The 24,790-nt window shown below is 64.3% G+C and overlaps 2 protein-coding genes and 1 long non-coding RNA gene across 14 annotated transcripts; 1 reads left to right on the plus strand and 2 right to left on the minus strand.

The window, feature by feature from the left end:
* The first annotated feature begins 46 nt into the window (after positions 1-46).
* TMEM175 (transmembrane protein 175) lies at positions 47-11,289 on the plus strand. 6 transcript variants are annotated; one of them, XM_016159273.2, is made up of 12 exons: positions 47-103; positions 358-436; positions 3,632-3,792; positions 3,973-4,011; positions 4,877-4,974; positions 6,828-6,879; positions 7,053-7,088; positions 7,529-7,612; positions 7,875-8,039; positions 8,383-8,461; positions 8,598-8,733; positions 9,757-10,414. In XM_016159273.2, exons 3-12 carry the CDS (start codon positions 3,640-3,642, stop codon positions 10,412-10,414), a joined length of 1,500 nt encoding a protein of 499 aa, XP_016014759.2. In that variant the 5' UTR covers positions 47-103; positions 358-436; positions 3,632-3,639. The 6 variants fall into 6 exon arrangements, with proteins under 6 accessions (XP_016014759.2, XP_036083256.1, XP_036083254.1 ...); XM_036227361.1 differs by lacking the exon at positions 47-103 and having other exon boundaries at positions 137-436; positions 4,880-4,974; XM_016159276.2 differs by lacking the exons at positions 47-103; positions 9,757-10,414 and adding an exon at positions 9,130-9,720 and having other exon boundaries at positions 137-436.
* Positions 2,343-7,793, minus strand: LOC118608636. The gene is made up of 2 exons (XR_004953005.1): positions 7,339-7,793; positions 2,343-7,217 (listed from the first exon to the last, which is right to left on the minus strand). It is a non-coding gene; the product is annotated as an uncharacterized LOC118608636 (long non-coding RNA).
* On the minus strand, positions 10,711-22,863 carry DGKQ (diacylglycerol kinase theta). 7 transcript variants are annotated; one of them, XM_016159269.2, is made up of 23 exons: positions 22,497-22,846; positions 19,945-20,024; positions 19,287-19,386; positions 18,890-18,975; positions 18,684-18,809; positions 18,304-18,457; positions 18,134-18,202; positions 17,908-18,008; positions 17,593-17,831; positions 17,416-17,506; positions 17,264-17,318; positions 17,133-17,194; positions 16,729-16,879; positions 16,188-16,346; positions 15,717-15,832; positions 14,134-14,285; positions 13,790-13,938; positions 13,500-13,678; positions 13,015-13,115; positions 12,709-12,855; positions 12,465-12,576; positions 12,233-12,385; positions 10,711-11,933 (listed from the first exon to the last, which is right to left on the minus strand). In XM_016159269.2, exons 1-23 carry the CDS (start codon positions 22,768-22,770, stop codon positions 11,871-11,873), a joined length of 2,919 nt encoding a protein of 972 aa, XP_016014755.2. In that variant the 5' UTR covers positions 22,771-22,846; the 3' UTR covers positions 10,711-11,870. The 7 variants fall into 7 exon arrangements, 5 of the variants coding, with proteins under 5 accessions (XP_016014755.2, XP_016014757.2, XP_016014754.2 ...); XM_016159271.2 differs by having other exon boundaries at positions 16,308-16,346; positions 22,497-22,845; XM_016159268.2 differs by having other exon boundaries at positions 17,133-17,318; positions 17,914-18,008; positions 22,497-22,848.
* Positions 22,864-24,790: the final 1,927 nt, after the last annotated feature.

Here is a 24,790-nt window from a genome sequence, read left to right on the forward strand (position 1 = left end):
TTCCGGCGGCCGGGCTCGCGGCTCCCGCCCGGCGACCGACCGCGGCCGGCGGCCGACTGCGGCACCGCTCGGCGGAGGGGTGGCCGCGGGGACCCCGGCTCAGGTAGCCCGGCGCCCCGCGCACTCCCACGCCCCAGGGCGTCGTGCGCGCGGGGACCTGGGCGGGGCCGGCCCCGGGCAACAGCGCTCGAGGCCGGTGTAGCTCTGCCTCGCGGCGACGTTTAATAAGATTGGTGGCACCGCCCATGGGCCTGGCTTGTTTGGCTTGCTGGGGGCTCCACATGAGCGTTTTTCTTAAAGGAATAGGTTGTTACTAAAAGACTGAAAAACGTAAGTTTTAAAAACCCGGTTTTCCAGCTTCTGTAGGAAAATCAGACCCGGCATCATTGGACCCAGAATCCCGTGTGTCACCAATCACCGAGAGCTGCCCCCTCAGGTAAGACAGTCTCATTCACCTGACCAGCTTGGCTCGTTTCTGTCACCTGTCTGGTTTATGTACATGTTTGAGGCTGCAAACCCTTCAATAAGAGTATTCATTCTCAAACTTAAAAATGGTTTTGAAAGCCCCAGTCAACATCTTAATTTTTCCAGAATCTGAAGCTATTAAAGATCTCTTTCCTGACAGGCTAATACATGTCATCTTTATAACAACAGCAGTGCTTTATTGCTTATAACTTCTACGTAGTGGTTCATTGTCCTTATCCTAGAGTATCTTGGGGAAGAAGGCAGAATATGGTTAATCCCCCCCACTTTTTTTGGAGAGAAAACGGACTCGATAATGTCATTACTTGGCCACAGTCAACAGGTGATACAGCTAGAATTCCACACAAGTCGTATGGCTTCACCAACCAATGCATTTGCCTGGTACGTGGAGTACAAGGAAGGGGAGCTCGGGAAGGACTCCAGGCTAGAGACAGGTATTTGGATGGCCTCAGCATGTGGATGGCAGTTGACTCTCTAACAGACGAAGAGCGCATCCGTGAGGACAGCGTCGTTAGAGAAGGGTTAGAGCCTTCAGACAGTGGACAGGTGTTTGGAGAAAGAGCAGCCAGGGAAGCAGGGAGGAGACCGAGGGACCATTATGTCATGGAGCCAAAGAGAGAGGGTGATTCCAGAGCTAAAATCGTAGTGTCAGAGGCTACTTAATAGTCACATAGAAAAAGGAGAATGAAAAGTGTACGATGAGATCGTCGGTGACCTTGCCGAGAACAGTCCCATTGCAGTGGTGGGGTGGAAGCTATTCATTAGCATAAACAGGAGTAAAGAAATGAAGAGGTAGAGACTCAGGAAGTTCGTCTGTGGAGGAGCAAGTATGGAAGGATGACGTGGTGTTGAAATGTTCAAAGCTGATGGAAGGGAGGGAGCCAGTGGCAAGAGAAAGTGCGCTGACAGAGAAGAGGTGGCAGCAGCAACGTGAAGCCCCCAGAAGATGGGCGGAAACGACATCAGTGTGTGTGGGGGGAGGGGATAGTCTTCACTTTGGACACAAAAACACCTTTCACTGTGAGGGGAGGAAGAAGGACTGCAGTTGCAGGGAACTGTGTTTACTGAAACGAAAGTGAAAGAATTCTCCGACGGCTCGGATTTTCTCTGAGAATGAGGAAAAGAAAACACCTATGGGAAATGAGAAGGGACTTGAGGGAGCTAAGGTTTAAGCAATGTGGAAAGGATCAAAAACAGTTAATGTGGAAAACCTGGCGATTGTCTCCGCCAGAACACCTCACAGAGGTGGAGGCTCATCTGAATTTGGACACCATGAAGTTTTCCGCACACGCCTCGCATCAGGTAGAGGCTTCTAAGTGGTGTCGTCACTTAGGAAGCCAGTGTCTGCTCAGACTTTATTTCCTGAGTATTTACAGAGTCCCTTTACATACTGGCACTGCCGTAGCCCCTTTGGTAACTCCGTCTGAACCCAGATCCGTGTCTCCAGGCCTCATCTCCCCGCTGAACTTGTAGACATCTGTTCTTAGAGATCTCACCTTGGACATACGTGCCCAAAGCTGAATATGCGCTCTTAGCCCCACATACCTGTATTCTGTAGCAGATTTCACAGCAAAGAATACTACCAGAAATTGAGAGTCATTTCATGGTGACGGAGGGTAAACGCATCAGAAAGACAAAACAATCCTAAACAGTTCTGCACCCAGTAATAAAGCTTTAAAATGCATGAAGCAAAATTAACAGAACCACCAGGACAGACAGACACCCCATAGTTGCAGTTGGAGGTGTCACACTCATAGTAAATGATAGAAGAGGTACCCAGAAAGTCACTATCAATAAGCTTGACCTAATGACTTCCAAAGAGCAGTCTACACAGTAACAGCAGGAGACACACTTTCAAGTGTATGAATGGCAGTTATAATGACGGACCATATTATGGGATATGAAACATATGTTCCCTGGCCACAATGAAAAAAAGTTAGAATAAACCGATAGCTGTTTGAACATCATCTAAATGTGGGAAACTAAATGACTCACTTTTGACCCTCTACTTGTGGGGCAAAGGAGAAATCAAAAGGGGAATGAGAATTTTGAATGAAAATGAAAATGCAGCATTTCAAAATTTGTGGTACATGTCTAAAACACTACTATACACTAGGTCTCAAATCAGCAGCCTCAGTATCCACCATAAGAAAAACGGGCAAAGGAAATCCAAAGTAATAATGTAATTTACAATAAAATGATAAATGTCATTGATATTTACCAATGTAATAAATAGTAAATGTTAGGAATAATAGCACGGTGGAAGTCAATGAAACAAAACAAAAATAATAGAGAAAATCAATGAAACCAAAAGCCAATTCTTTGAGATCAATAAAATAGAGAAATCTGCCCAAATTGAACAAGAAAAAGAAAAGTTAACGCTATGAATGAGATGGCGTCACAGCTAAAGGGGTGACCAGAGAACACACATAACTATGCCAGTAAATTCAGCAGCCTGCACGAAAGGAGCAAAGGCACTGCGAAAGCTGACTCAAGGAACGGGAACCCAAGTGGCTCTCCGTCTCTTAAAGCACCGAACTTGTAGTTAAAAACATTCCCTCGAAGGGACTTGCAGCGCTGGATGTCCTCACTGGGAATTCCACACCAAACAGTCAAAAAAAAGAAATAAAACCAGTTCTAAACATCCACTTAGAACTGGTGGAAGGCGGCATTTCCAGCTCACTTTGTCAGAATAGCGTTACTCGGAGGAGATTTGACAAGTTGCACAGAAAGAAAACCAAAGACCAAAATTCCTTGTAGACGCAGGTGCAACATTTTTTTTAACTTTTTTTTTAGCAAACTCGACCCAACACTATGTAAATTCAGGCTTTTGATAGGGATCCCGTCGCCCCCATAGATGAGCTGGGAAGCACTGACGCCGTACCGACGAGCATCGGTCTCCCAGGCCGTGAGCACAGGGTGCCTTTCTGTTCCGGTCTGTACTCTCTCTCAGCAGCGCCTCGTACTTCCTTCGCTGCATCTGTTCCTGAGTATTTTGATGCTGTTGTAAACGGAACTGTCCCCTCACATCCATTCTCAGGATGCTTACCGCTAGTGCATAGAGTGCGTTTGATCTTCGCGTGGTGACCTTCCAGCGGGGCAGGCCCCCGGGAGCACCTGGCACACTCAGACCTGCGCTGCTTTCCAGGCCCCACCATGTCCAGGCCCGGGACCCCAGAGCCAGCCCTCTGCGTGCAGGGAGACTCCGCCGCGGGCACACAGGACGAGGACGCTGCCGACGGGACCCAGCACTCCCACCGCATGCTCAGCTTCAGCGACGCCCTGCTGTCCATAATCGCCACTGTTATGGTCCGTGTGGGGCCCACCCAGCTCAGAGCCTCCCCTGCCCCACCCCTCGCCCAGGACCCCCGGCTGTGTGCCCAGGCAGCTTTGGCGAGGCCGCCCAGCACTGGCCTGAGTCCCCAACACCCTGGCACCCGAGGGACAGTCAGTGCCCAAGGAGTATCTCAGTTTCCTTTGTTCCCACAGATCCTGCCTGTGACCCACACGAAGATCTCCCCAGAACAGGTACTTGGGCACAGTCTGCAACATCTGGTGTGCGGGTGAGGGTTCACAAGCCCAAACCTGGCCAGGGAGACCCTGGCCTGTGGACAGCGGCATTGCCCTCATGGGGAGCCCCAGGATAGGCTGAGAAGGAACGTGCAATAGGCCCGCCCGGCGTCGAGTCATGGTGAGGCGCCTCAGCCCGCTGCCCCTGGAGCACCCCTCGCAGGGTTCTCGGGGGAGAGGGTGGCCTGTCTGCCTGACAAGCAGGCCCAGCAGCCTCTGGGCTCCAGGAGAGATGCTCCTGCCTGGGCTTCCTGGGCACACAGGGACACATGCGGCTTTTGTCATGGAGGTGAGTGGGGACGGTATTCTAAAGCAGTTTTCACTTAGAGCCAACTTGTTATGTTTCTGCTCTGTAAGTTAAATGGCAACACAGTTAGAAGCTAGATACGACTCTGGAGGACACTTGAAGGCCCTGGGTGCCTCCTGGTGTGTGGATGGGGCATCCTCGAGGCGGAGGGGTGAGGGTGTGCGGTGCAGGGCCTACTACATCTCTGCCTGGTTGTGGTCCCATCCCTACTAGCCTGCTTGGCCTGGCTGCCTTTGGTAGTGGTGGTGGTGGGGGGTGCTGCTCAGAGTTTGGCTTTTTCATTTGGGAAGACGATAACGATGTCTCTCGCAGAGTTTTGGTGAGAATTAATAGAAAAGCAGGTGGGACCTGGCTTGGGCAGCCAGCACCCCACATGGTGACTGAGGCCCGGTGCAGGTTCTGCTGTTCTGGAGCCCCCCTTAGAGGGACCCTGCTGGGCTCAGGAGAGCCCGTCCCCACCGGAGCGGCTGGGCACCGTGGCGCGCAGCTGTCTGACACTGTGCTCTTCTATTTCAGCAGTTCGACAAGAGTGTACAGAAACTTCTGGCAACCAGGATTGCTGTCTACCTGATGACGTTTCTCATCGTGACTGTGGCCTGGGCAGCTCACACGAGGTGCGGGTCTGGCCAGGCCTTCCTGCAGTGCATAAGCCTGGGGACTGCAGGTCCCGCCTGGCTGGGGTCAGCGTGACAGAAAGCATGCACTCCCCGTACCAACGACCTTGGGGTGTCAAGCAGCCCCTCCCTGCCCCTCACCGGAGTCCTCACTCTAAGCCTCCTCTTCCTCCTGTGGATACAGCAATGGCAAGGCTTACCATTTACGGGAGAGGTCCCCAGTCCCCAGACCATGGACCTGTACCAGTCCGTGGCCTGTTAGGAACCGGGCCCCACAGCAGGAGGTGAGGGTGGGCCAGCGAGCGAAGTGTCATCTGTATTTGCAGCCGCTCCCCAGCACTAGCGTCACCGCCTCAGCTCCGCCTCAGATCCCCAGACATTAGACTCTCATATGGGCACCGGCCCTTGGCGCCAGAAAGGTCGGGACCTCTAGCTCACGGGCCTGACGAAACGGGGTGACGTGCACACTGGTCTGGGTTACTACCCGCCGGAGTCAACAAGGGCACAGGGTGAGGGTGCAAGTTGACACCCTCGGCCCCCTGTGCCGCTGTGCAGGGGCGGGAGTCGGGGCGCGGCCCTCCATCACCGTCCCCAGTCTTTGGCCAGGAGGACGAGGCCGCAGGAACCGAGCCCTGGGGCCTGAGCTTTCTCTTAAGGAGCAAGAGGTTTTTTCGGATCCTAAGGAAACAGGGCCTCTGAGCTGTAGGAGACCCAAGTCCCCAACTGGGGTATCCAGATAGAGGTGGGGTGTGGCATCCTCGGTAAGGAAATGCTCCCGGCCAGGGTTAGGCTCTGGCACATGCATTGAAAGTGTCCAGTGCTTTCAGCAAAGCCATGGTTCCTGATGGGACAGGCTCAGGGAACGGCTTTTCTCTCCCACCTCCCTTGTTTACGGAGAGGAGGTGAGAGCCAGGTGGTCACAGCCGGCCCCTGTCCGGTCCTGCTGGTGATTGTGCAGGCCACTGGTCCAGCCAGGCCACCCAGCAGCCCAGCGGGAGGATAGGGCCACTTGTGCCTGTTGGCACACTGGTTCATTGGCCACACCTACTGCTGGGTCTGCCTCTGGGAGCAGCAGGTTCCCGCCTGGCCTCCCCTGTGCCCCTCGCCGGACATGGGCCACAGGGGACATGGCCCCTTCCTCTGACTGTGGAGAAGTGCACCACCCTGAGTCCTGGCCCCCCGAGGCTCCCACTGGGCCTAGCTGAGCCCAGCCCAGGAGAAGGCCAGTCTGCAGAGGGGCCAGGACCCTGAGGGGGACCCCCTGGAGGGCCTGGCGAGGAGGCAGGGCCTTGGCAAAGCTCGTGTTCCAGGTCCTGACCCAGCTGTTGGGAGCTCCGCTGGGCTTGCTTGCGCCTCCCTCAGCGTCAGGGCTGTGTGGAGCGGGTTGTTCCCACGGGCCCCACGTGTGATGGATGAACGGGTTTCCCTTTCTAAAAGTGGTTTTGAATGTGAGGCCTAGAAAACATCGGCTGTAGGCTGGCGCTCAGCCTTCAGGTTTCTGGTCTCCTGGGCGGCCAGGGGAGCCCCTCTGTGTCAGTGGCTACGAGGAGCGTGGTCAGCCACCGCACAGCTTGCCGGCACATCCGTTTGTGCAGACGGGCGCTCTGTTCGGAGCAGGGGCTGTAAGTGGGAAGGAAGGTGACGGGGGACCCTGGGAAGTGTTAGCATGGCAGTCTCCAGAGACGTTTTCTTCACGCGTCAGTTTCCTGCGGCCTTCGCACACTAGGTAGTTAAATTTGGTTTAAAATGATGTATTTTGATATTTCATCAGAAAATACTGGAGAGCGTGATGTTTAATGCCATTAACCATGTTTTGTTGACGTGCATGTTTTCCTGTTTTTCTCTGACTGTAGATTGTTCCAGGTTGTTGGGAAAATCGACGACACGCTGGCCTTGCTCAACCTGGTGAGTCCCCTTCATTCTGCGGAGGTGGCGTGTGGAGTCCCGCCCTGGGGGCGGAAGTGCACGCGGGGCTCCTCCAGCGCCCTGTCCCCACCCGGCCCCTCCTCGAGGCTCTTGGCGGGCGGGTGGGACGACCAGCCGGGAGTGACCTGCCGGCCATTCCTCCTCCATCCCAGGCCTGCATGATGACCATCACCTTCCTCCCGTTCACAGTGAGTGCTGCGACCTCCCAGGCCTCACTGAGGGCCCCGGGGCCCCCGCGGGGCGAGGGGGCTCACAGCCCAAGAAGGTCCCCCCTCAGGGATGCTGACAGCCGGGTGGTCCAGGGCTTGGCTGCACAGCTGGGAAGAGAAGGGGTTCCGGGTGGCAGTCGCATCTGCCTGGTGAGGGATGTTCCTGGGGTTCCCAGGCTGGGTGGAGGTGCCTCCTCCGTGCCCCCGCCCTCAGCCATCCCAGGCTTACCGCAGTGTGTGGTCCCCATACCCTTGTCCCCCACTGACTGCGAGTGTCCAGGAGAATTGGGGCCTGGGTTTCCGTGAGCCCAGCCTCAGCTCAAACATGCCGCGGAGTTGCTCTGGAGGGAGGAGGCCCCGGGCCCAGCCACCGCCGCCAGCTGGGCCTGCAGGCCGCGCTCTGTGTTTTCTGGCTGCAGTTTTCCTTAATGGTGACCTTCCCCGAGGTGCCTCTGGGCATCTTCTTGTTCTGCATGTGCGTGATCGCCATCGGGGCGGTGCAGGTAGGACTCCCGCGCCGCCTGCCCTCTGCGCATGCGTGTCCCGGCGCAGCCCCAGTCTGGAGGCGGGCGAGGCGCGTCGGTGCCCTGAGAGCTGTGGGGCCACGGCGCGTTGTGCGGCGCCGCCGTGGGCAGCGGAGAGTGGGGTCTCCTGAGTGCTCGGCGGGGTGGGCGGAGCCGAGACCCCCCCGCCCCGCCCCCGCCCCCCCCCCCCCGCAGCGGGGCAGGACTCCCCTGCTGTGCTCTGCAGCGCGCTCTCCCGCAGGCGCTGATCGTGGTGTACGCGTTCCGCTTCCCGCACCTCCTGAACCCCGAGATACAGGGCTCTGCGCACCGGGCCCTGTACCGGAGGCACGTCCTGCACATCGTGCTCCGCGGCCCCGTGCTGTGTCTGGCTGCTGCCGGCTTCTCCCTGTTCTTCTACCCGGCGGTGAGTGGGCGGCAGAGGGCGGAGTGTTCCACGTAAATGGGTCACAGCGAGGGTGCTGCCGTGCCTGGCCCCCTGCGCCCAGAGGTGTTTCAGGGTTCGTCATGTGGCAGCCTGTCAGGGTTTCCTTCCTCCCGGCCACCCGGTAACACCCTGTTGTGGGAGGTGGCGCAGACGTGCCTGGCAGGCTCGCTCCTGCGCCCCCGTCTGTCCACGGGCGGGCAGTGTTCTTTGGCGCATAGGTGTACGCCTCAGGGAGGTGTAACTCACCTGTTTCCCTACACGCCCAGCGGGTCCCTCACGTGGGACTCCTGGTGGGCCCTGACATGCCGTGTGTGTCCTGCAGTCGTACCTGCTGATGGCGATGGCCGTCTTCCTCCCCTACCTCAGCAAGGCCGCCAGCTGGTGCAGATGCAGGCTCCTGGGTGAGTCCCCGCGGCCGGGCAGGCATCCCTGTGGGGTGCCCTCCCCTGGTCCTCCCGCTCCTGGCCCCTGGGGAAGAGTCCACGCTGACCCCACAGCCCCAGGGCCTTGGCCAGCTCCTTCCCGTCCCACCCGCAGGCCCCCAGGAGCCCCCCACGCCCAGCATAGAGTTATTCGACCTCAACCGGCAGGAGCCTCTCAGCAAGGAGCGGGTGGCAGCCTTCAGTGACGGGGTCTACGCCATTGTGGCCACACTCCTCATCCTGGACATCTGGTAAGGGCCCCTGCCTGGCCACCCGACGCCACCCTCCCACTTCCCTGTAGGGTTTTCCCTCTGCCCTCGGGACCGCCTCTTCCATCTGTCACAGGCCTAACCTCAGTTGTCCTATTTCTACTTTGGAGCATTTTGTTCGCCTCTTTTCAAACTCCTTCCTCTTGGCAGTTTCCTGTTCCTTGGTCATGTTTCAGTGCATTTTCCTTCCGTAAAACACATGAGAAACTGTTTTTATGTCTTGTGTCTGACAGTCCAGTCTTGATTCTCTCAGTTCTCTCCGAGTGGCTCTTTCCTGCCGTAATTTGTGAATACATAAAAATTAGGAGGAAGTGTCCATTGGTAGTGCTGAGGCCTAGACCTAAGCTTCCGGAATGACCTGACTTTGCTTCCACGCAGCGGCCAGGGCCACCCTAGCTCAGGGAGCCGCTGTGCTTGGGGGCCCAGGAATGGGACATTCCCCCCTCCACCCTCCAAGACCCAGAGGCACCGCGCCTGCCCTGCTGGCCCTGAGCACCTGGGTGGGGTCCCCAGGCCGTGCGCCAGGCTCCGTGTCCCACCCCCACCAGCACACGCAGCGCTGTGCAAGGAGGGTGTCTCCACGGGGGAGAAGGGCCACCACCAGGAGCGGCAGGCCCCAGGAAGGGGAGAAGCCTGGCGCTCAACATGTCTTAGAACTGCTCCCCACGATAACACATGGCCCACAGATCAGAACCACAGGCCTGCAGGTCCACCCCCGGAGACAGGTGGCTTCACGGGGACGGCCAGACCTCACAAGCACCCAGCCATGGTGGCCAAGGGGGCTGCGGGCTCTGGTCCGGCGGGCAGGGCTACCAGTTAGCAAAGAAAATATGGCATGCAGTTGAACTTGTGCAAGTTCAGGCTCGTGCAAGCTGAGTGTGCCCAAGTGCATGCCAGCCACCTGAAGCTCAGGTGAGCTGGGACCCAGCTGCCCGGTAGGGGCTGCAGCACTGACCAGACACCCATGGTGAGGCCGCTGCGCGTGCCGTCTGTTCACACCCGCAGCGAGGACAACGTCCCGGACGCCAAGGACGTGGACGAGAGGTTCCACGGCAGCCTGGTGGCCGCGCTCAGAGAGTCGGGGCCGCGCTTCCTGGCGTACTTCGGCTCCTTCGCCACGGTGGGCCTGCTCTGGTTCGCCCACCACTCGCTCTTCCTGCACGTCCGCAAGGCCACGCAGCCCATGGGGCTGCTCAACGCGCTCTCGCTGGCCTTCGTGGGCGGCCTCCCGCTGGCCTACCAGCAGACCTCGGCCTTCGCGCGGCAGCCCCGCGACGAGCTCGCGCGCGTGCGCATCAGCTGCGCCATCATCTTCTTCGCCAGCATCTTCCAGTTCGCCACGTGGACCGCGGCCCTGCTGCACGGGCCCGAGACGCTGCAGCCCTCGGCGCGGTTCGGCGGCCGCGAGCACGCCTTCATGTTCGCCAAGCTCGCGCTGTACCCCTGCACCAGCCTGCTGGCCTTCGCCTCCACCTGCTTCCTGAGCCGGTTCAGCACGGCCATCTTCCACCTCATGCAGATCGCCGTGCCCTCCGCCTTCCTGCTGCTGCGACTGCTCGTGCGCCTGGCCCTGGCCCTCCTGCAGACGCTGCGGGGCCTCGCCCGGCCCGCGCGGGGCGCCGAGGAGGATGTGCGGGCCCCGCTGCTGCCTGCTCCCTGCTAGCACCCGTCCCCCCCGCTAGCCTGAGGTCGCAGTGTCTCATGGCTCCACGGTGGGATTTCATATTGCAGACTCACGGGACTTGCCTTTATAGTGCTGTACGCGCCTCCCTCTGCCCTTGGCCCACACTCAGGCAGTCGGGTGGTTCCAGGGGGGTGTAGGGGTGTCTGCAACCCAGGTCCTCAACGGGACCTGCCTCAGCCCACCCTCCCCACACAGAGCTCCCTGGAGACTGCCAGGCTACAGACCACCCCTCCCCATGCACTGGCCCATGGGCACAAGGAGGAGCGAGGCGTTGGCACAGTGGTGCCCAGACTGTATTTGTCGCAGATATAAATTGCGGCGGCGTTCAGGTCACGCAGGCTGCGCGGGAGAGCATGGTGCAGGGCCACACGTACTTAAATATGGGACAGGTTCACCCAGCCACAGTTCCCAGACAGTTCCGCAGACCCAGGTCAAGGCCAGGGCTTGCAAAGCACGGACAAGGCATGGAAAATGCGCGCATGTCCAGGGCGTCACAGCGGCTTGGAGGACCGCAGCCGGGTGGGGCCCAAGGTCTAAGCCAGATCTCAGGACGAAGCCCCCGTGGCACCAGCGGCAAGGGCCAAACACCGAGGAGAGCCGAGGGTCCTCTCTTCGGGCCTCAGATTTGCCAGGCGGACTGAGCACTTGGTAAGGCTCCTCCCAGCAGCCGAGATGTGGCTCCATGGTTGTCTGGACTTTAGGGCTTGGTGGGGACGCTGCTGAAGTGGCCTGCCCAGTGGCCACACCCCACATCACCAGGGGTCCGTGCAGAGAAGCCCCGTGACCACTGAAGCCCTGTATGCTCGGCAGGGAGCACCCCACTCTCCCTGACGATTAAAGCTGCTTCCTCCTCACCCACTGTGGTTCGCTTCAGGTCCCCTGAGGCCCGCTCTGCCCCACCCCAGGGGGTGCCCCCCAGCTGCTGCCTTGGAATGGTGGCCGGGCCCATGTGATCCCCTCAGGCCCCCTCTGCACTGCAGCCCTGTCACTCAGGCCACAGCCAGGCTGGCAAGCGGTGGGGCCAGGAAGCAAATGGCAGATGCCTCCACTCTCAGTGGAGAAACGAGGCCAGAGGAGCTGGTGGTGGATGCCATGTCTGCGCTGGGCACACCCAAGGCCCATGGAGCCAGCTGCTCTGTAGGAGTGTCCAGGGGGACCCCCTGAGGTCCAGTGCCACCAGCTCAAAGGGCTCAGGTAGCAGAGGACACTAAGGGAGGAGTGCCTGTCCTCCATGGTGGTGGCCCCAGGGAGCGAGAGGACTGGCCAGTGGAGCCCTGCCCACCAGAGTCACTGGTGCAGAGGGGGCTGTGGGAGGGACGCCCGGAGGTCGGGGCCATGGGCAAGCCCATCCCCTTTGGCTGCTGCTGTCGGCCAGCCGGACTGCTCTGGGCCTCCTTTCCTTGGGGTCCCCCGCAGGGGTAGGCATCCCGTTCGCTCAGGCTTCCTTGGGAGTCCCGGCCTTCCTGGGTTTCTGCTTGGCCTTCCTGAGCATGTGGACCTGTCCCAAGCAGGCAAGGTCAGAGGGCTGGGTGACACTGCAGGCTACCCAGCGCCACCTCGGCCCATTTCACAAAAGGGGAAGGAGTGGGGGTCCTGTGATTGCAGCGTGTGGGGGCGGCTCAAGCCTGGTGCTGCCCAGCGGAAGCCCCGCCCCTCGGGGGCCCAGGGGCTCATCTCCGTGTGAGGCAGGTGCTCCTGAAGGGCCAGCTGGCCTCCCCGGGGCAGGGGAGGGCCGACTGCAGCAGGACTTCAGCCGCACCCCTCCGCCCAGCCTGTCTTGCTCCACCACTCACATACCTTTGGGCCCACGGCCGATATGATAATGTGTCCGGGAGCCTGGACCCAGGGCTCGCCATCAACCTGCACAGGTGTGGCCTTGAGGAGGGTGACGCGGAAGTAGGCGCCCTGGGCAATGCGGATGCCAGAGCGCAGCCCGCTCTGGACCTGGCCCTGGTCAGGGGAGAGCCAGCCGGGCTCAGCGGGCCGCAGGGTCACGCTGGGCCCCGCCCCCCAGCCTGCCTGCGCTCACCATGTGCATGACGCCGGTCACGCCCACCACCTCCAGCAGCCCGTCGTCCATGCGTGGCTTCTCAAACCTTGAGTCGTTGTCAGAACCCCACAGGTCAGCTCCTGAACCCCAGCTGTGCCAAGAGGGAGGGGTGCACAGGTAAGTGTGCAGGCCGCACAGGGCCCAGAGTCCGCCAGGGGCCAGAACCGGAGGCCAGAGCGGAGGCTGCGGGGTGGCCGAGCCCGGGGGGGCCCGGCCACTGCACCTGGGAATGTTGATGAAGATGAGGCCCTCGATGCTGGGCAGCTCCACCTCGTGCTGCTCCACCTGCAGCCGGATCTCCTTGTGCAGACCGCGAGACTGGCTAATCTTCTGCAGCCCGGCCCTCAAGTAGACGCCCTTGTTGTGGAACCTGCAGGGGACGCCTCCGGTCTCAAGGTGGGGCCCTTGCCCTGTCTAAAGCAGCCCCCGTGTCCTATTCCTGCTGGCGAAGCCCCTGGAGGTACGCAGTCACCGGGGGGCAGCCCACGCTCTGCCTAGAGTGGTCCCAAGCTCCTTGATCCTCTGGCACCTGCTCGTGAACTTGCCGGGCTCCTCCTCTCGTGCCTGATGGAAGTCCAGGCTTAGCTCTGCGTCGATGCCAATCCCACAGTAGTTACTCATCTGCACAATCTGGGGACGAGACACATTCTCCCATGGCCCCAGTCAGCCCACCAGGTGCTCCCCACCTTGCCCACGCTGGGTCCAGCTTCCTTGTCTCCAACCCAACTCTGCTGCCATCGTCAGAGCTGCTTCTGCCCAGGCCCCGCCTGCTGAGTGACTGCCACCTCCTGAGAAGGCAGCGTGGCGCGTGGCACAGGCCAGGCTTGGAGCCAGCAGCCCTGGGCCTGTCACCTGGCAATCGCTGCTCTGTGCCTCAACTTCCCTGTCCATAGATGGAGTGGTACTGGCACCTACGCCAGGTGTGGTAGGACGAGGATAAGCCCCTGGATGCACACGCAGAGTCGCCTGCAGGGGTCCCGCCACGGCCACACCCTCCCCCGGACACACTGGTACCCTGGGGGGCTCCACGTCCGCCAGGCTGTTCTCCGCGCCGCCGGCCTCGTGGGCGTCCAGCAGGATGGTCCACCGGTCCATGAGCACAGCGTCAGCCTCATCCACCGACGCCAGCACGGACAGTGGATCTTCGCCGCTGTAGCCTGCCCCCCAGCGGAGGACCCGGCCAAGGTCGTTCCCTGGGGCAGGGGCAAGATGCAGGCTGACCCTCCGGCCCAGGCCTCCGCCGAACTCGGGCAGGCAGGGATAAGCCCCGAGGCCTCAGCCCCCAACTCGCCGGCTGACCCCACCTGTGCCCAGGGGCAGGATGGCCACAGCGGGCTCCGGGCAGGCCAGACGGGGCCGCATCTCCTCCAGCGCAGCCAGCACCCAGCCCACCGTGCCGTCCCCGCCACACACCAGAACCCGGAAGCAGGGCACCTGGGAGAACACGTGGAACCTGGCGGCAGGGAGAGAGGCGTTGCCCCACCGCGGCCATGCAGGTGCGCGGCGAGCAGGGTCGTGAGGGCGCGGCCCAGCCTCAGAATGGGCTGCGGCTCATCCCCCACCCAGGACAGCCCTAGGGTTCCCGCAGGCCCGTCAGTGGGTGGACGAAGCCCCTCCCGGGCCCTGCTGGGGACCCCAGCAGACTCACCCGGGAAGAGGGCCCCCATTGGTCAGCTCGAAGACCTGGTGAGGGTTCAGCAGCTTCCGGAAACTGCAGAGCAGGTCACGGCCTTTGAGGCCTCCACTCTTGGGGTTCACAAACACAAGGAGGGGCCGGCAGTCTGGGGGCAGCCTGGTGTGCTGACAGACGGGGCCAAGTTAGAGCAGGCATGGGCCCCACTCCCCTGCCTAGCAGTGACCGCCCAAGGAAGTCACGCACGAGGCCCAGAGGCACATGGCTGTCCTCAGCTAACCACTGAGCACTATGGGCAGAGGCGGCACCCAGAGGCCACTGACCAGCCTGGAGCTGAGCATACAGCCTGAGCCACACGCCGACACATACCCAGAGACCTCATACACCGCCTGATCCATGGGCCATGAGCCCGGGCTGGAAACCCACCTGGGACTTCACCTGCCCCTCTTGGAGCCACCTGGTGCAGTCAGGGAGGACACAGCTCCAGGGCCCCTGGCCACCCATGTGGCAGGTAAGAGGAGCAGCCCACCTCCCAGGGTACAAGCACAGCTTTCCTCAGGCTCAGGACGAAGCCCGTTCCCCCAGCCCCCAAAACACTGCCCAGGAGACAGTGGGCAGGGGGCTGGGGTCCCCACAGGCAAGGATGGAGGGGGCTGGGGTCTCTACAACAGCAAAGACGGGGGTGCAGACCAGAGTTCCCACAATGGTAACAATGGTGAGCCTGGCATCCTCGCGGTGAGGATGGGGCACTGTGGTTGCCACGGCAGTGAAGACAGGGTGGGTGCTGGGGTCTCACGATGGCAACGGGGGTGGGGGAACTCGGTCCACGCAACGAGGTGGGGGGCGAGGGCCCCCGCGACGGGACACATGCAGGCCAGGCACGGATACAATGGCCATGGCCCGAGACCGAGGACACACTCGGGGTGACGTGTGACCCACCGGGCAGAGCTGCCTGCGGGCACCACTTACCGGCTCCCCCAGGGGCAGGCAGCTGCCGGGAGAGAGAACGGCGTGTTGGCCCGGAGCCTGCCCCGGGGGCCAGCGCTAGGGTCCTGACCTGCGGGGCTGCGTCCTCCTCTGGCCGCCGCAGTCTCAGGCCCTGCGCTCACTCTGCTGTCATCCTGGTTCCCCGGACAGGGTCAGGGGCCCAGGGCAGAGCAGCCACAGACACCTTGGGGGACCCCTGGGGCTAGCAGGGCCGAGGCCCAGAGGCTGCGGGAAGGCGCAGGGCACAGGGCGGGCTCCAGGGCTCTGGCCCTCGTCCGGCCTCAGCTGTGGTGCCCACAGCGGTGCCCACCCTCTCCCTGCCCTGGCCACCCAGCACCCCTCTTCCAGGCAGCGATGCGTCAGGGAGCACCACCTGCTGGCCAGAGGCTCCAAGCAGGGATCCGAGGCCTGCTGGGCAAGGGAGTCCAGCCAGGCCCAGTGACCCAAGGGCAGAGGGCAAGAGCCGGCCGGGAGTCCACAAGGTCCCCTGGCCAGTGGCCTCTGGCCAGGTCTCCCACTTGTGTGACTTGGGCGTGTGCAGCAGACACCTGAGCATTAGACGAACCGGCTGTAGAAGCCGCCGCCCGGCCCAGGCCCCAGTGCCCACTCACCAGCACCTCCGGGAGCACCAGGGCAGTCAGCGGCCGGCCGTGCACAGCCGTGTCCCTGACCAGCATGTACAGCCGCTCGGCCTCTGCGAAGCAGGTCACGTCCAGCACCACAGCACCTGCGGCAGGCGGGCTGTGAGCACAGGTCAGCCAGCCCAGGGTGTCTGTGTGGTGTGGGGTCCCGCCCCTGGGGGAGTCCTCGAGGACGGCCAGACGCAGAGACAGGACACGGGGGACGGATGCGAGGCCACCAGAAGGCAGAGTGTGGCACGCCCTCGGCCCTTCCCCCGCCGGCCGAGCCCCCCGAGGCTGGGGGACGTGCCCTCGAGGACGGAGGACATTGGTAAGTGCTCGGGACCCACAGAAGACAGGCGGCCCGTGGCGCTGCCCTCCCACCCCCAGGAGGCCTGAAGGTGTCCACGACAAGGACACGAGCCCACCCGTGGGACGATAGCGGAAACGCGTTTCCCTCACACAGGCTCCCGGAGAGGGTCAGGTCGGAACGGGGGCCGCGACCAGGGGAGCAAGGGGGGGCTCTTCCACGTAACGGCAGGAGCGACTTCCGCCGAGCCCGGCCCCTGGGCAGCGGCTCACCTTGTGAGGAGTAGACGTGGCTCAGGGTCGCCAGGCCAGCTGTAAGGTAGGCTGTGGTCGGCAGGGGCAGAGGCCTCACCGCCCCAGGCCCCTGTCCCCAGGGCTGTCTACCCCTAGGGCCGGCCCCCAGCCACTTTGCTCAGGGGCGACTTCACTGTACCCGGCAGGGGCGGCTATCCTAGGAGTGCCCAGCAGGGCCGGCGAGGCTGGGCAGCAGCCCCTAGGGGACTGTCCCAGTCTGGGCCCCGGAGCTGAGGAGACCCGCCGGGTGGGGAACCAGCACGACAAACGCGGCAACAGTGGGGGAGAGGGCAGGAGGACCCAGCCCTGCCCAGCAGCCCCCAAAGCCCGCTCTGAGGACCCCCACCCTGCCCCCCGCGGCCAGGAGCCAGGAGCCCCGGGCCAGCCCAGGTGGTCACACCTTTGGTGGCCACAGCCTCGTCCAGCAGGCTGCCATACTCCGGGTGGGACAGGCCGGGAGGCAGGCCACCAACGAACAGGGAGACGCGTGGGACCGCGGCCCTGCGCTCGGCCACGTAGAAGCGTGTCTGGCCCATCTGCCACAGGGATGCCTGCGGGGGTGGGGCGGCGCTGAGCGCAGTGGGGTCGCAGCGCCAGGCCCCTCCTCGCGCACCCGGGAGGGGCCCTGGGGAGACCCCAGGCTGAACTGCGCCGGCCGGAAGAGGCGTCCTCCCTCCACCCCTCGGAGAGCTCAAGGTCTGTGCTCGAAACCCCACCGTCCAGGAACAGGGGACTGAGGAAGCGGACAGGCCCCAGAGCCGGGCGGGGAGGCACTGTGGCCAGGACGGTCAGCGGCCCACTGACCTGCCGGATGTCTCGGAGCCGGTGCAGCAGCAGCTCTCCGTCCTCCAGCACCGTCCGCTGGACTGCAGGGGAGAACGCGGCCTGAGCCCCGGGAGCCTGCCACCCCGGGGCACCCACAACAGAACACTCACCGTGCCTGCTGCCCATGAGCACCTCCACCAGCTGGAAGCTCTCGGCACCCTCAGCCTGTGGGGGGTGGAGTCGGGGCATCAGGCCTACACCAGCACCACCCCCCAGGACACCGCGTGGGGCCCCCCACCAGGGCCGGCCACGGCACACGCACCTGGAGACCGAGCAGCGGGAGGACCTCCAGCACCACGGCCCTCGCAGTGCTCTGCGGGGTCACCCGGATGGACACGTAGGCCACAGCCACCCTGCAGGGGACAGTCTCAGAAGCTCAGGCCACACACCCCACCCCCTTCTGACCCCCGGGCAGACCCCGGGCCGGGAGGGGTCTCACTTGAGCCAGGCAGGGTAGACTTTCAGCACCTCCTCGGTTCGGGGCAGAGCGCGGATGACCCAGGCCTCAGGAGCAGCCTCACGGGACGCAGGGCCCCTGCCGCCGTCCTCCTCCAGAGTCCCACCACTCCCGGCCTTGCGCAGAGCACCCGCGTCGCCAGCCTGTCCCGGGGTGGGCAGCGCCTGCAGCTCGAAGTTGCGAGGGTCTCCCGTGATGTAGTAGGCCCGCAGCGCCGCCTCCTGCCGGTCGAGGGCCAGAATAGAGCAGTGGGGCCCACTGGCGCGGCCCCGCCACGGCCCTGGGGGTCCCTCTTACCAGCACCTCCTCACTCCTGGCCAGCCGCGTGGCGGTGATGACTCGGAAGTGATTGCGCTGCACAGCGTCGCTGCCGTCGAAGACCTTCAGGGTCTGCTTGCCTGGGCCAGAGCGAGCTGGGTGTGAACCCGGGAGGGAGGGGGGAGGGGGCAGGAAGGAGGGGGGCGGGGGCGGGGGGGGGGCGGGCTGTGCGGCGGCCACAGCAAGGCCACAGCAAGGCACGTACCGGACTCCGGCGCCTGCGCCTCTCTGCCCGGGCCGCCCGAGGCGCTTCCGTCCACACTGTCTCCCTCACCTACGGGACGCGCGTTGTTCCTCTCTGGCCCGGTGCTCACGGTGGCCCTGCCACCCTCCCCCCGCGCCCCCCCCCCCTCCGCACCCTCACCCCGTGCTCACCGGGCTCGGGGGCCGCGCTCTCGGACACGCGGAAGCAGTGCATCTTGCTGAAGTTGCGGGACAGCAGGCGCACGCACGCGGGCGGCAGGACCAGGGTGCGCAGGCGCCCGAACGTGCACTCAGGGGCGAGCGCGGCGGAGCAGACCGTGTGGGCCTGGGGGGGTCACCGCCTTGAGCCTGGGGCCTTTGGGCGGGAGACGGCGGGACTGGGCCGCCAGTGACTCCCGCGCGCGGCCACGACAGCGCGCCCGCAGCCCACACACCAGGGGGAGCCCCGACTGTCTTCTGTACGCGGGGACCCCACCTCGAAAGGCTGTGACCCAGACGGGCTCGGATAGGAAGGAGGCCCCGGCCCCGCCCCCAGGCCGCGCGCGCCCCACCTGGACGCCGCACCACTGGCAGCGCAGGCCGGCCAGCACGTCGGAGGAGCCGCACGCCTTCCGGCACACCTCGCAGCGCGCGCCCGGGGGCAGGTTCCCCTCGCGCCAGTGGTGGCGGCGCGCGTCCTGTGGGGGGCGGAGGGCGGTCAGCAGGCTCGCCGCGCCTCCGCCCCGCCGCCCCCGGCCCCCAGGCCCTGAGCACTCACGTGGTCCCGGTGCCCGTCACGCTGGCACTCGCGGCAGTCGCTGCAGGCGAAGGGCACACAGTCGGGGTGAACGTGCAGCTCACACACTGGGGGGCGGGCAGGGTTAGGGGCCTCTCACTGCTCCCACGGCCCCTGCCCCCTTCCCGCCCTCACCCCGCCACGCTGTGTAACCTTCCTGTGCCCGGAGGTGCGGGGCAAGGACAGCCCGCCACCTCTCCGCGCCTCTCCCCGCCCTACTCAGCTGGACACGCTGCTAGGGCCCCAGCACCTGCCTTCCTGCTCCGGCGGCTCTAGAATCTAGAAGACTCTTGCTGGGGTCCCCAGGCCACCCCTGCACCGCCCGCCCATCATCCCTGACCAGCCAGCCGCAGGGCCAGTGGCCAGCACCCTGCGGTACCTTCACAGCGGAGCGCGGGCGCCTCCAGGCACTTGCGGCACACGGAGCAGAACTTGCGCCTGTAGAGCCCGCGGGAGCCGAAGCAATGGGCCACCGGGACCTGCAGGAAGCAAAGTGTCCTCAGCCCTGGTGCACGCAGCGCTGCTCCCGCCCTCCACGGGGCGATCCCGCAACCCCGCCACCCGCCTGACTGGGGTATGCACTTTTACACGTGCTGTTAGGGGGCGCGCTGGCAACTGCCCCTGCTTCCCCCGCTTCTCTGTGCAGGACCGACGCTGCCCCTCCCCCACGCGGTCTCAGGCACCCCTTTGGCAGGTGACAGCCCTTCTGGTCTTTCTCCGGACCTGCTCCAGTTGCACTGGCCGCTTCCCCCAGGCCTGTCCCCAGTGGTACATGTGGGCCAACCCAGTTGGAGCAGGTGGAGGGGGGCCACCAACAGGTAGTTCTGGGGGCTCCAGGAGGAGATGGGTGAGGACAAGCAGGCAGTGAGGCCCGGCTGCCACCCTGGGGAGGGGCTCCCAGCGCAGGGACGCGGTGGGCAGCACAAAGGACCACTCCCACCCACCCAGCCACCGGCCTGACCCCCATCCCGGGACCTGCCCTAAGAGCTCCCCTGAGGGCCCCTCTGCCCCAGGCCCGGCCCACGCTCCATACGCACCCGGACCAGGCTGGGCGCCAGGCCTGTACAGGGCGTCTTCACATGCTTCAGACACCTCTCGTGGGACATGAAGTTGCAGACTACGGGAAGAGGAGCCCTGTGAGCTGGCCCCTGTCCCGCCCAGGTATCAAGAGATGCTGGCTGGGCACGCAGATGGCCAGCGGGGCAGCCCGCGGGCCCAGTGGGACTGCCAGGGGCCGTGGCAGGGCAGGGCGCCGGCATCCCGGCAGGCCAGTGGGCCCGCTCTGCCAGAGCCGACACGGGACGACTCGGCACAGCTGTGCCACGGTGGCCCCCCAGCCCATCCCGCTGTGGGCACGATGGGGCACTGGTGATGCCTGCTGGCCCCACCCAGAGACGGGCTCCCCCGCCGTGAGTGCCGCAGGACACCCCAAGCCCATGCCCCGCCCCACCCCTCATCTGAGTGCCCAGAGTGGGTAGCAGGGCCCTCATGGCTCTGGCCATTCTGGATGACAGGTCTGGTGTCCAGAGTGGCCCCTGCCCCACGTGCAGGCCCAGCTCCCCTCTAGTCCCTGCAGGGTGGAGGGGGGTGCATGGGCATCTCTGCACGTCCCCACACTCCGGCTTCACCAGGGACACCCTCTGTCACTCACACAGCCGCACGCACCCTACGTACACCTCCCACACGCCGCGTGCCCACATGGCCCAGACCCCGCCGAGGCAGGCGGTGGCAGGCCACCACCCAGAGGGGTGGGGCCCCCAGACGCCCCAGAGGCAGTGAGCACTCAGGCTGCACTGTGCTCGCGAGGCCTACCGGAGCAGAAAGGGGGCACCCCCATCTGTCCTGGGGAGGCCCAGTGAGACTGAGGCTCAGTGGGAGGTAGACCCAAAGATGGAAGGGATGCGGGAAGACCTTGAGAAGGAGCGGCCACGCGGTCTCTGGCGGCACATGCAGCAGGGGTGGGGCCAGTGAAGATGGGGTCCCGGGGTGGGCCCCACTAGGGTGGGACCAGATACACAGGCTTCAGGGGGCTGGGAAGTGGGCTGACGGCAGAGGGACATCTCTCCAGCACAGCCCTGGGTGAAGCTGCCCACAGGGCCTTGACCAGCCCGTCCCGCCCAGGCCCCAGGAGGCTGACACGCTCCTCCGCAGGCTGGCGAGAGCGGCCGAGCCCCTGCTTCAGAGAACGCCAGAAGCAGGCTGGGGTCGGTGGGAGACGCGGGGCCGCAGGACGAGTGAGCGCTGCCGCTCCCGCAGCAGCTGCGGGCAGGCGGAGCCCAGCTCCCTCCGCGGGCCCACGGAGATAGCGCGCAATCACCCCACACCACACATCCTGGGTGCTCCCCGGCCGGGCAGTGGCCGGGGAGAGGGCTCTTGCCCTCACATCCTCACGGGCCCCTTTGCCAGCAGAGGTCAGCAGCCCGTTCTGCAGCCAGCGTGGGAGGATGCCCACGCAGCTGCCGCGAAGGCCTCCACATCTCCCCTGGGGCTGGCCTCTCTCCACGAGCTGCTGCACCCAGGCCTAGGCGCAGGGCTACACGGCCGGTCCTTGAGCCCTTCTGAGCGGGAGCCCTGCCTTCACTGGCCCTCACTGTGCAGGGGCCCAGGGTCCAGACGGAGCCGACTCAGCCCGCACAAGCACTGCCTCCCCCAGGGGCTGAGCAGGGCCGTGCAATGTCTCCAGTATGATAGAGAAACTGGGTAACTGCCACCATGCTGGCCAGGCCACCTGGTACAGGTGGGGCTTCAGGACAATCATGCTGCCCACCCTGACAGAGGGGTCCTGTGCGAGGGACCAAGCCTCTGTGGACCCCCGCCCGAGTTGTCCCTCTTTCCCCAGAGCCAAAGGCCTGTCTCCCTGAGCAAGGCAAGGTCTCCTTACCCGGCCATCCCCTAGCACCCGGGGCAGCTGTGGTCCCCGGGGAGCACCCACCTGCCCTGCAGAAGAGAGCAGGACTAGGAAAGGGCAGACCCGGAGGGCAGGCACTGCTGCCCAGGAGCCAGAGGAGGGAGGCCCTTCCTGCTCAGCCGCAGGCTTGGCGGCGGGGCGGGGGCCCTGTCGGGGCACGCTGAACTCGGGCTGGTAGGCTCTGGGCCCACCGTCCGGGAGTCTGAGCCCGGGCAGCGCCAAACCTGACCCCTGTGGGCAGCAGAGTACACAGGGAAAGAAGGGACCAGCAGCAGAGCACAGGAGCCAGGGACTCAGGCCAGCCCTGCCTAGCCACACTGCTGCCCAGCGTCCGGGGGTGAGTCGGCCTTTTTTGGGTGGGCCTCTTCCCCCGTCACTGAACCTGGCCCCCCTCTCACCCAGCCCGGAGCGGCCCCCCACGCTCTTGCCCCATTGGATCCCCACGAGTGGAGAAAGCCCAGGCAGTCCTGGGGGAGAAGTGGAGCCACCTGACGGCCCCCAAACCCCTGGCAGAGCCGGGCCTCAGCACCTCCAAGGAGAGGTGGGGAGGGGGTGGCCCACGCGTTCCTGCCTGTGGGGCAAGGGTCCCTGTCCCGGGAAGGCCTTTGCTGGCAGTGCAGAGGCCAGAGGTGCCCGTTCCGAGCCAAGGGCCGCGGTCTGCAAGGGGGTGCGGGCGCTCACCATCGCACAGGAAGCCGGCCAGCCCCCAGATGAAGTCGGAGCAGAGGTGGCAGAAGGTGGGCTTGGTGAGCATCACTTTTCGGAAGCTGTGGCCCAGAGCAGCGGGGCCCGAGGGCTTGGCGCCCGTCCGCTCGGGCCCGGCCCCCAGCCCGGACCCCGGCCCCGGCCTCGCACGGCCTCTGCTGCCCAGATCCGGGCTGGAGTTCGGGCTGCCAGCGCGTGGCGAGCCGCCGCCCAGCCAGGCGCGGGCCCCGGGCTCGGCCGCCGCCGCCATCCCGGCCGGGGCGGCCTGAGCCTCGGCGGCGGGCGAGAGCCGGGTCCGCGCTGCGGACGAGAGAGGCCGTGGTCGCGGCTGCGCCCCGTGGTCGGCGCCGGGCTTCCGACAGCGCCCGCCGCCACCACGCAGGCGCGCACTCTCGGGGCGGGGCCGAGCCCGCGGCGGGGTGTGGCCTGTGGCGGGGGCGAGGCCTGGAACCGCGGCAGGTGTGGCCTGCGGGGAAGGGCCGGGGCCGGGGAAGGCGGGGCCGCAGGGGCGGGGCCGGCGGGAATAGGACTCCGGGCTGCGGAACCGGCTTTGGCGGGGAAGTGGAGTCCGCCAGGGCCCGGGCCAAGCGGCCTGGGGAGGAACCTGGGAAAGGAGGGCTGTGTGGGGCGGGCCTGAGAGGGCGGGGCCTGGGCTGGGCGCGTCGCCCGAGGCGGGAGGCGAGGCTGGCCTACGGGGTCAAGGTCCCCGGCCAGTTCAATCCGGGGCGTGTGGGGAGACCTAAGAGAGCAGGAGTCTGGGTCGGCCGCCAGCGCCTGGCGCTTGGGGCCGGGTTCCCCTCAGACACCGACGCGAGGTGTTTGCACCTGCGGCCCTGGCGCGTGCCTGCGCAGATGCGTATCTCCCATGCGGCACCAGGATCCAGTCTGTGGCTTGCGGTTGTGTAGGCACAGTCTGGGGCGGGGCAGGGCGGGAACGGGGATCCAAGCCCCGCCATCGGGGCTCAGTCTGGTGTCCACCGTGGAGGAGAAGCGTGATGGATATGGCCTTGGGCTGGGAGGGGGTCTTCCGACGCGTGGACTCTGCCCGGAGCATCCCAGGCGCCGGCCCCTGTCCTCACCACAGTCAGAGACTGAGGCTCGTGGCCAGCTACGGCCAGGGACTGCAGCCGGCCCTGACTTGCTGCCTTGCATGTTTGCAGGTGGGCTTACAGGAGCCCCTCCCGTCAGCTCTCCTGTGGGAAGAGCAAGGGGCGGGCATCCCGGCTTCCTGACCCTGGCCTGGCATTCCTGCCAGGGCTGGTCTCCGACCCTCCCCGCCATTAAATCCCAGCGCTCTCCCAGGACGGTGGTGAATCCCACTCCCCATCCCTGCTGGCCAGGCGGCCCCAGCAGGCACAGCTTTGTCTTGTCCAGGCTGGGCTGGGGACGAGTCCATGTGGGTCACTGTGCCCCATCGCCTGCCGGCACTCCAAGGCCCCTGCTCCTGGGAGCTTGACAGTGGACTGCAGTGCACTTGACAGAGCCGGGCATTTTGGGCCAACGATCTTGCAAGGGACCTGCCTGGTGCCTGCTGTGTAGTTGTGGGCCCCTACCCTGGCAAGGTGAGCAGGGGCTGCAGGGCCTCTGAGGAGCTGGCTCCCGCAGGTGCCTGGAAGAGTGGGACCCCAGGCTCCCAGAGGAGGGGCAGGGTATGCAGCCATGACGATAATGTCCGGAGTGGAAGTCACAAATGCTACGGAGGAAATGCCTGGAAGACACAGCCTTTGGCACAGAAGGGGATTCTGGAGGGAGGGAGGGGGTGCCAAGGCCCACGTCTGAATATGGAGAGGACCAGGCCCCAGAAGGCGGGTGGCAGCTGCTCCCACCCCAGAAGGGCACCTCACTTGTCTAGAACCTTCACTGAGCGTCCACTGCACTCTTAAAGCTGTCTGTCATCTGACAGACTGAAAAGTAAACAAGCCCAGAGATGCCACCTAGTGTCATGTGCAGCGTGGGGAGAGGGAACCAGGGCTGAGTTGTGTGTGTGTGGGGGGGGGGATGGTGGAGCTGATCAGGGCACGGAAAGGCCCCCTTCCCCTGGGACTCCTCTCCAGCCAGAGGAAGCTGTGAGTCTCTGGCCCGGGCACTCAGCTCACTGTTGGCCTCTTCCCCCTGCCCCACTGTCAAGCCCAGTGGCTGGGAGCTCCTGTCTCCTCCTCCTCAGCACCTCCCAGGCCCTGCACCTGCCCTCAGCCAGGTCCCAGGGCCTGGTGAGGGCCAGGCCCCACCTGCCGCTGGCTCCAGGAGGTTATGACCCCACCGCGGTGCGG

Source organism: Rousettus aegyptiacus, unplaced genomic scaffold (assembly GCF_014176215.1).
Source record: "Rousettus aegyptiacus isolate mRouAeg1 unplaced genomic scaffold, mRouAeg1.p scaffold_m13_p_10, whole genome shotgun sequence".
Lineage (NCBI taxonomy): Eukaryota > Metazoa > Chordata > Mammalia > Chiroptera > Pteropodidae > Rousettus > Rousettus aegyptiacus.

Excerpts from the sequence above, each read along its gene's own strand:
- TMEM175 (XM_016159273.2), top strand. The coding sequence starts at position 3,640 with ATGTCCAGGCCCGGGACCCCAGAGCCAGCCCTCTGCGTGCAGGGAGAC. Across the intron at positions 3,793-3,972 it reads CCATAATCGCCACTGTTATG|ATCCTGCCTGTGACCCACAC; the intron begins GTCCGTGTGGGG and ends TTGTTCCCACAG. Across the intron at positions 4,012-4,876 it reads CGAAGATCTCCCCAGAACAG|CAGTTCGACAAGAGTGTACA; the intron begins GTACTTGGGCAC and ends CTTCTATTTCAG.
- DGKQ (XM_016159267.2), bottom strand. The coding sequence starts at position 22,770 with ATGGCGGCGGCGGCCGAGCCCGGGGCCCGCGCCTGGCTGGGCGGCGGC. Across the intron at positions 17,319-17,415 it reads TCCCGCTGCTCGGTCTCCAG|GCTGAGGGTGCCGAGAGCTT; the intron begins GTGCGTGTGCCG and ends CACCCCCCACAG. Across the intron at positions 12,577-12,708 it reads ATCTTCATCAACATTCCCAG|CTGGGGTTCAGGAGCTGACC; the intron begins GTGCAGTGGCCG and ends CTCTTGGCACAG.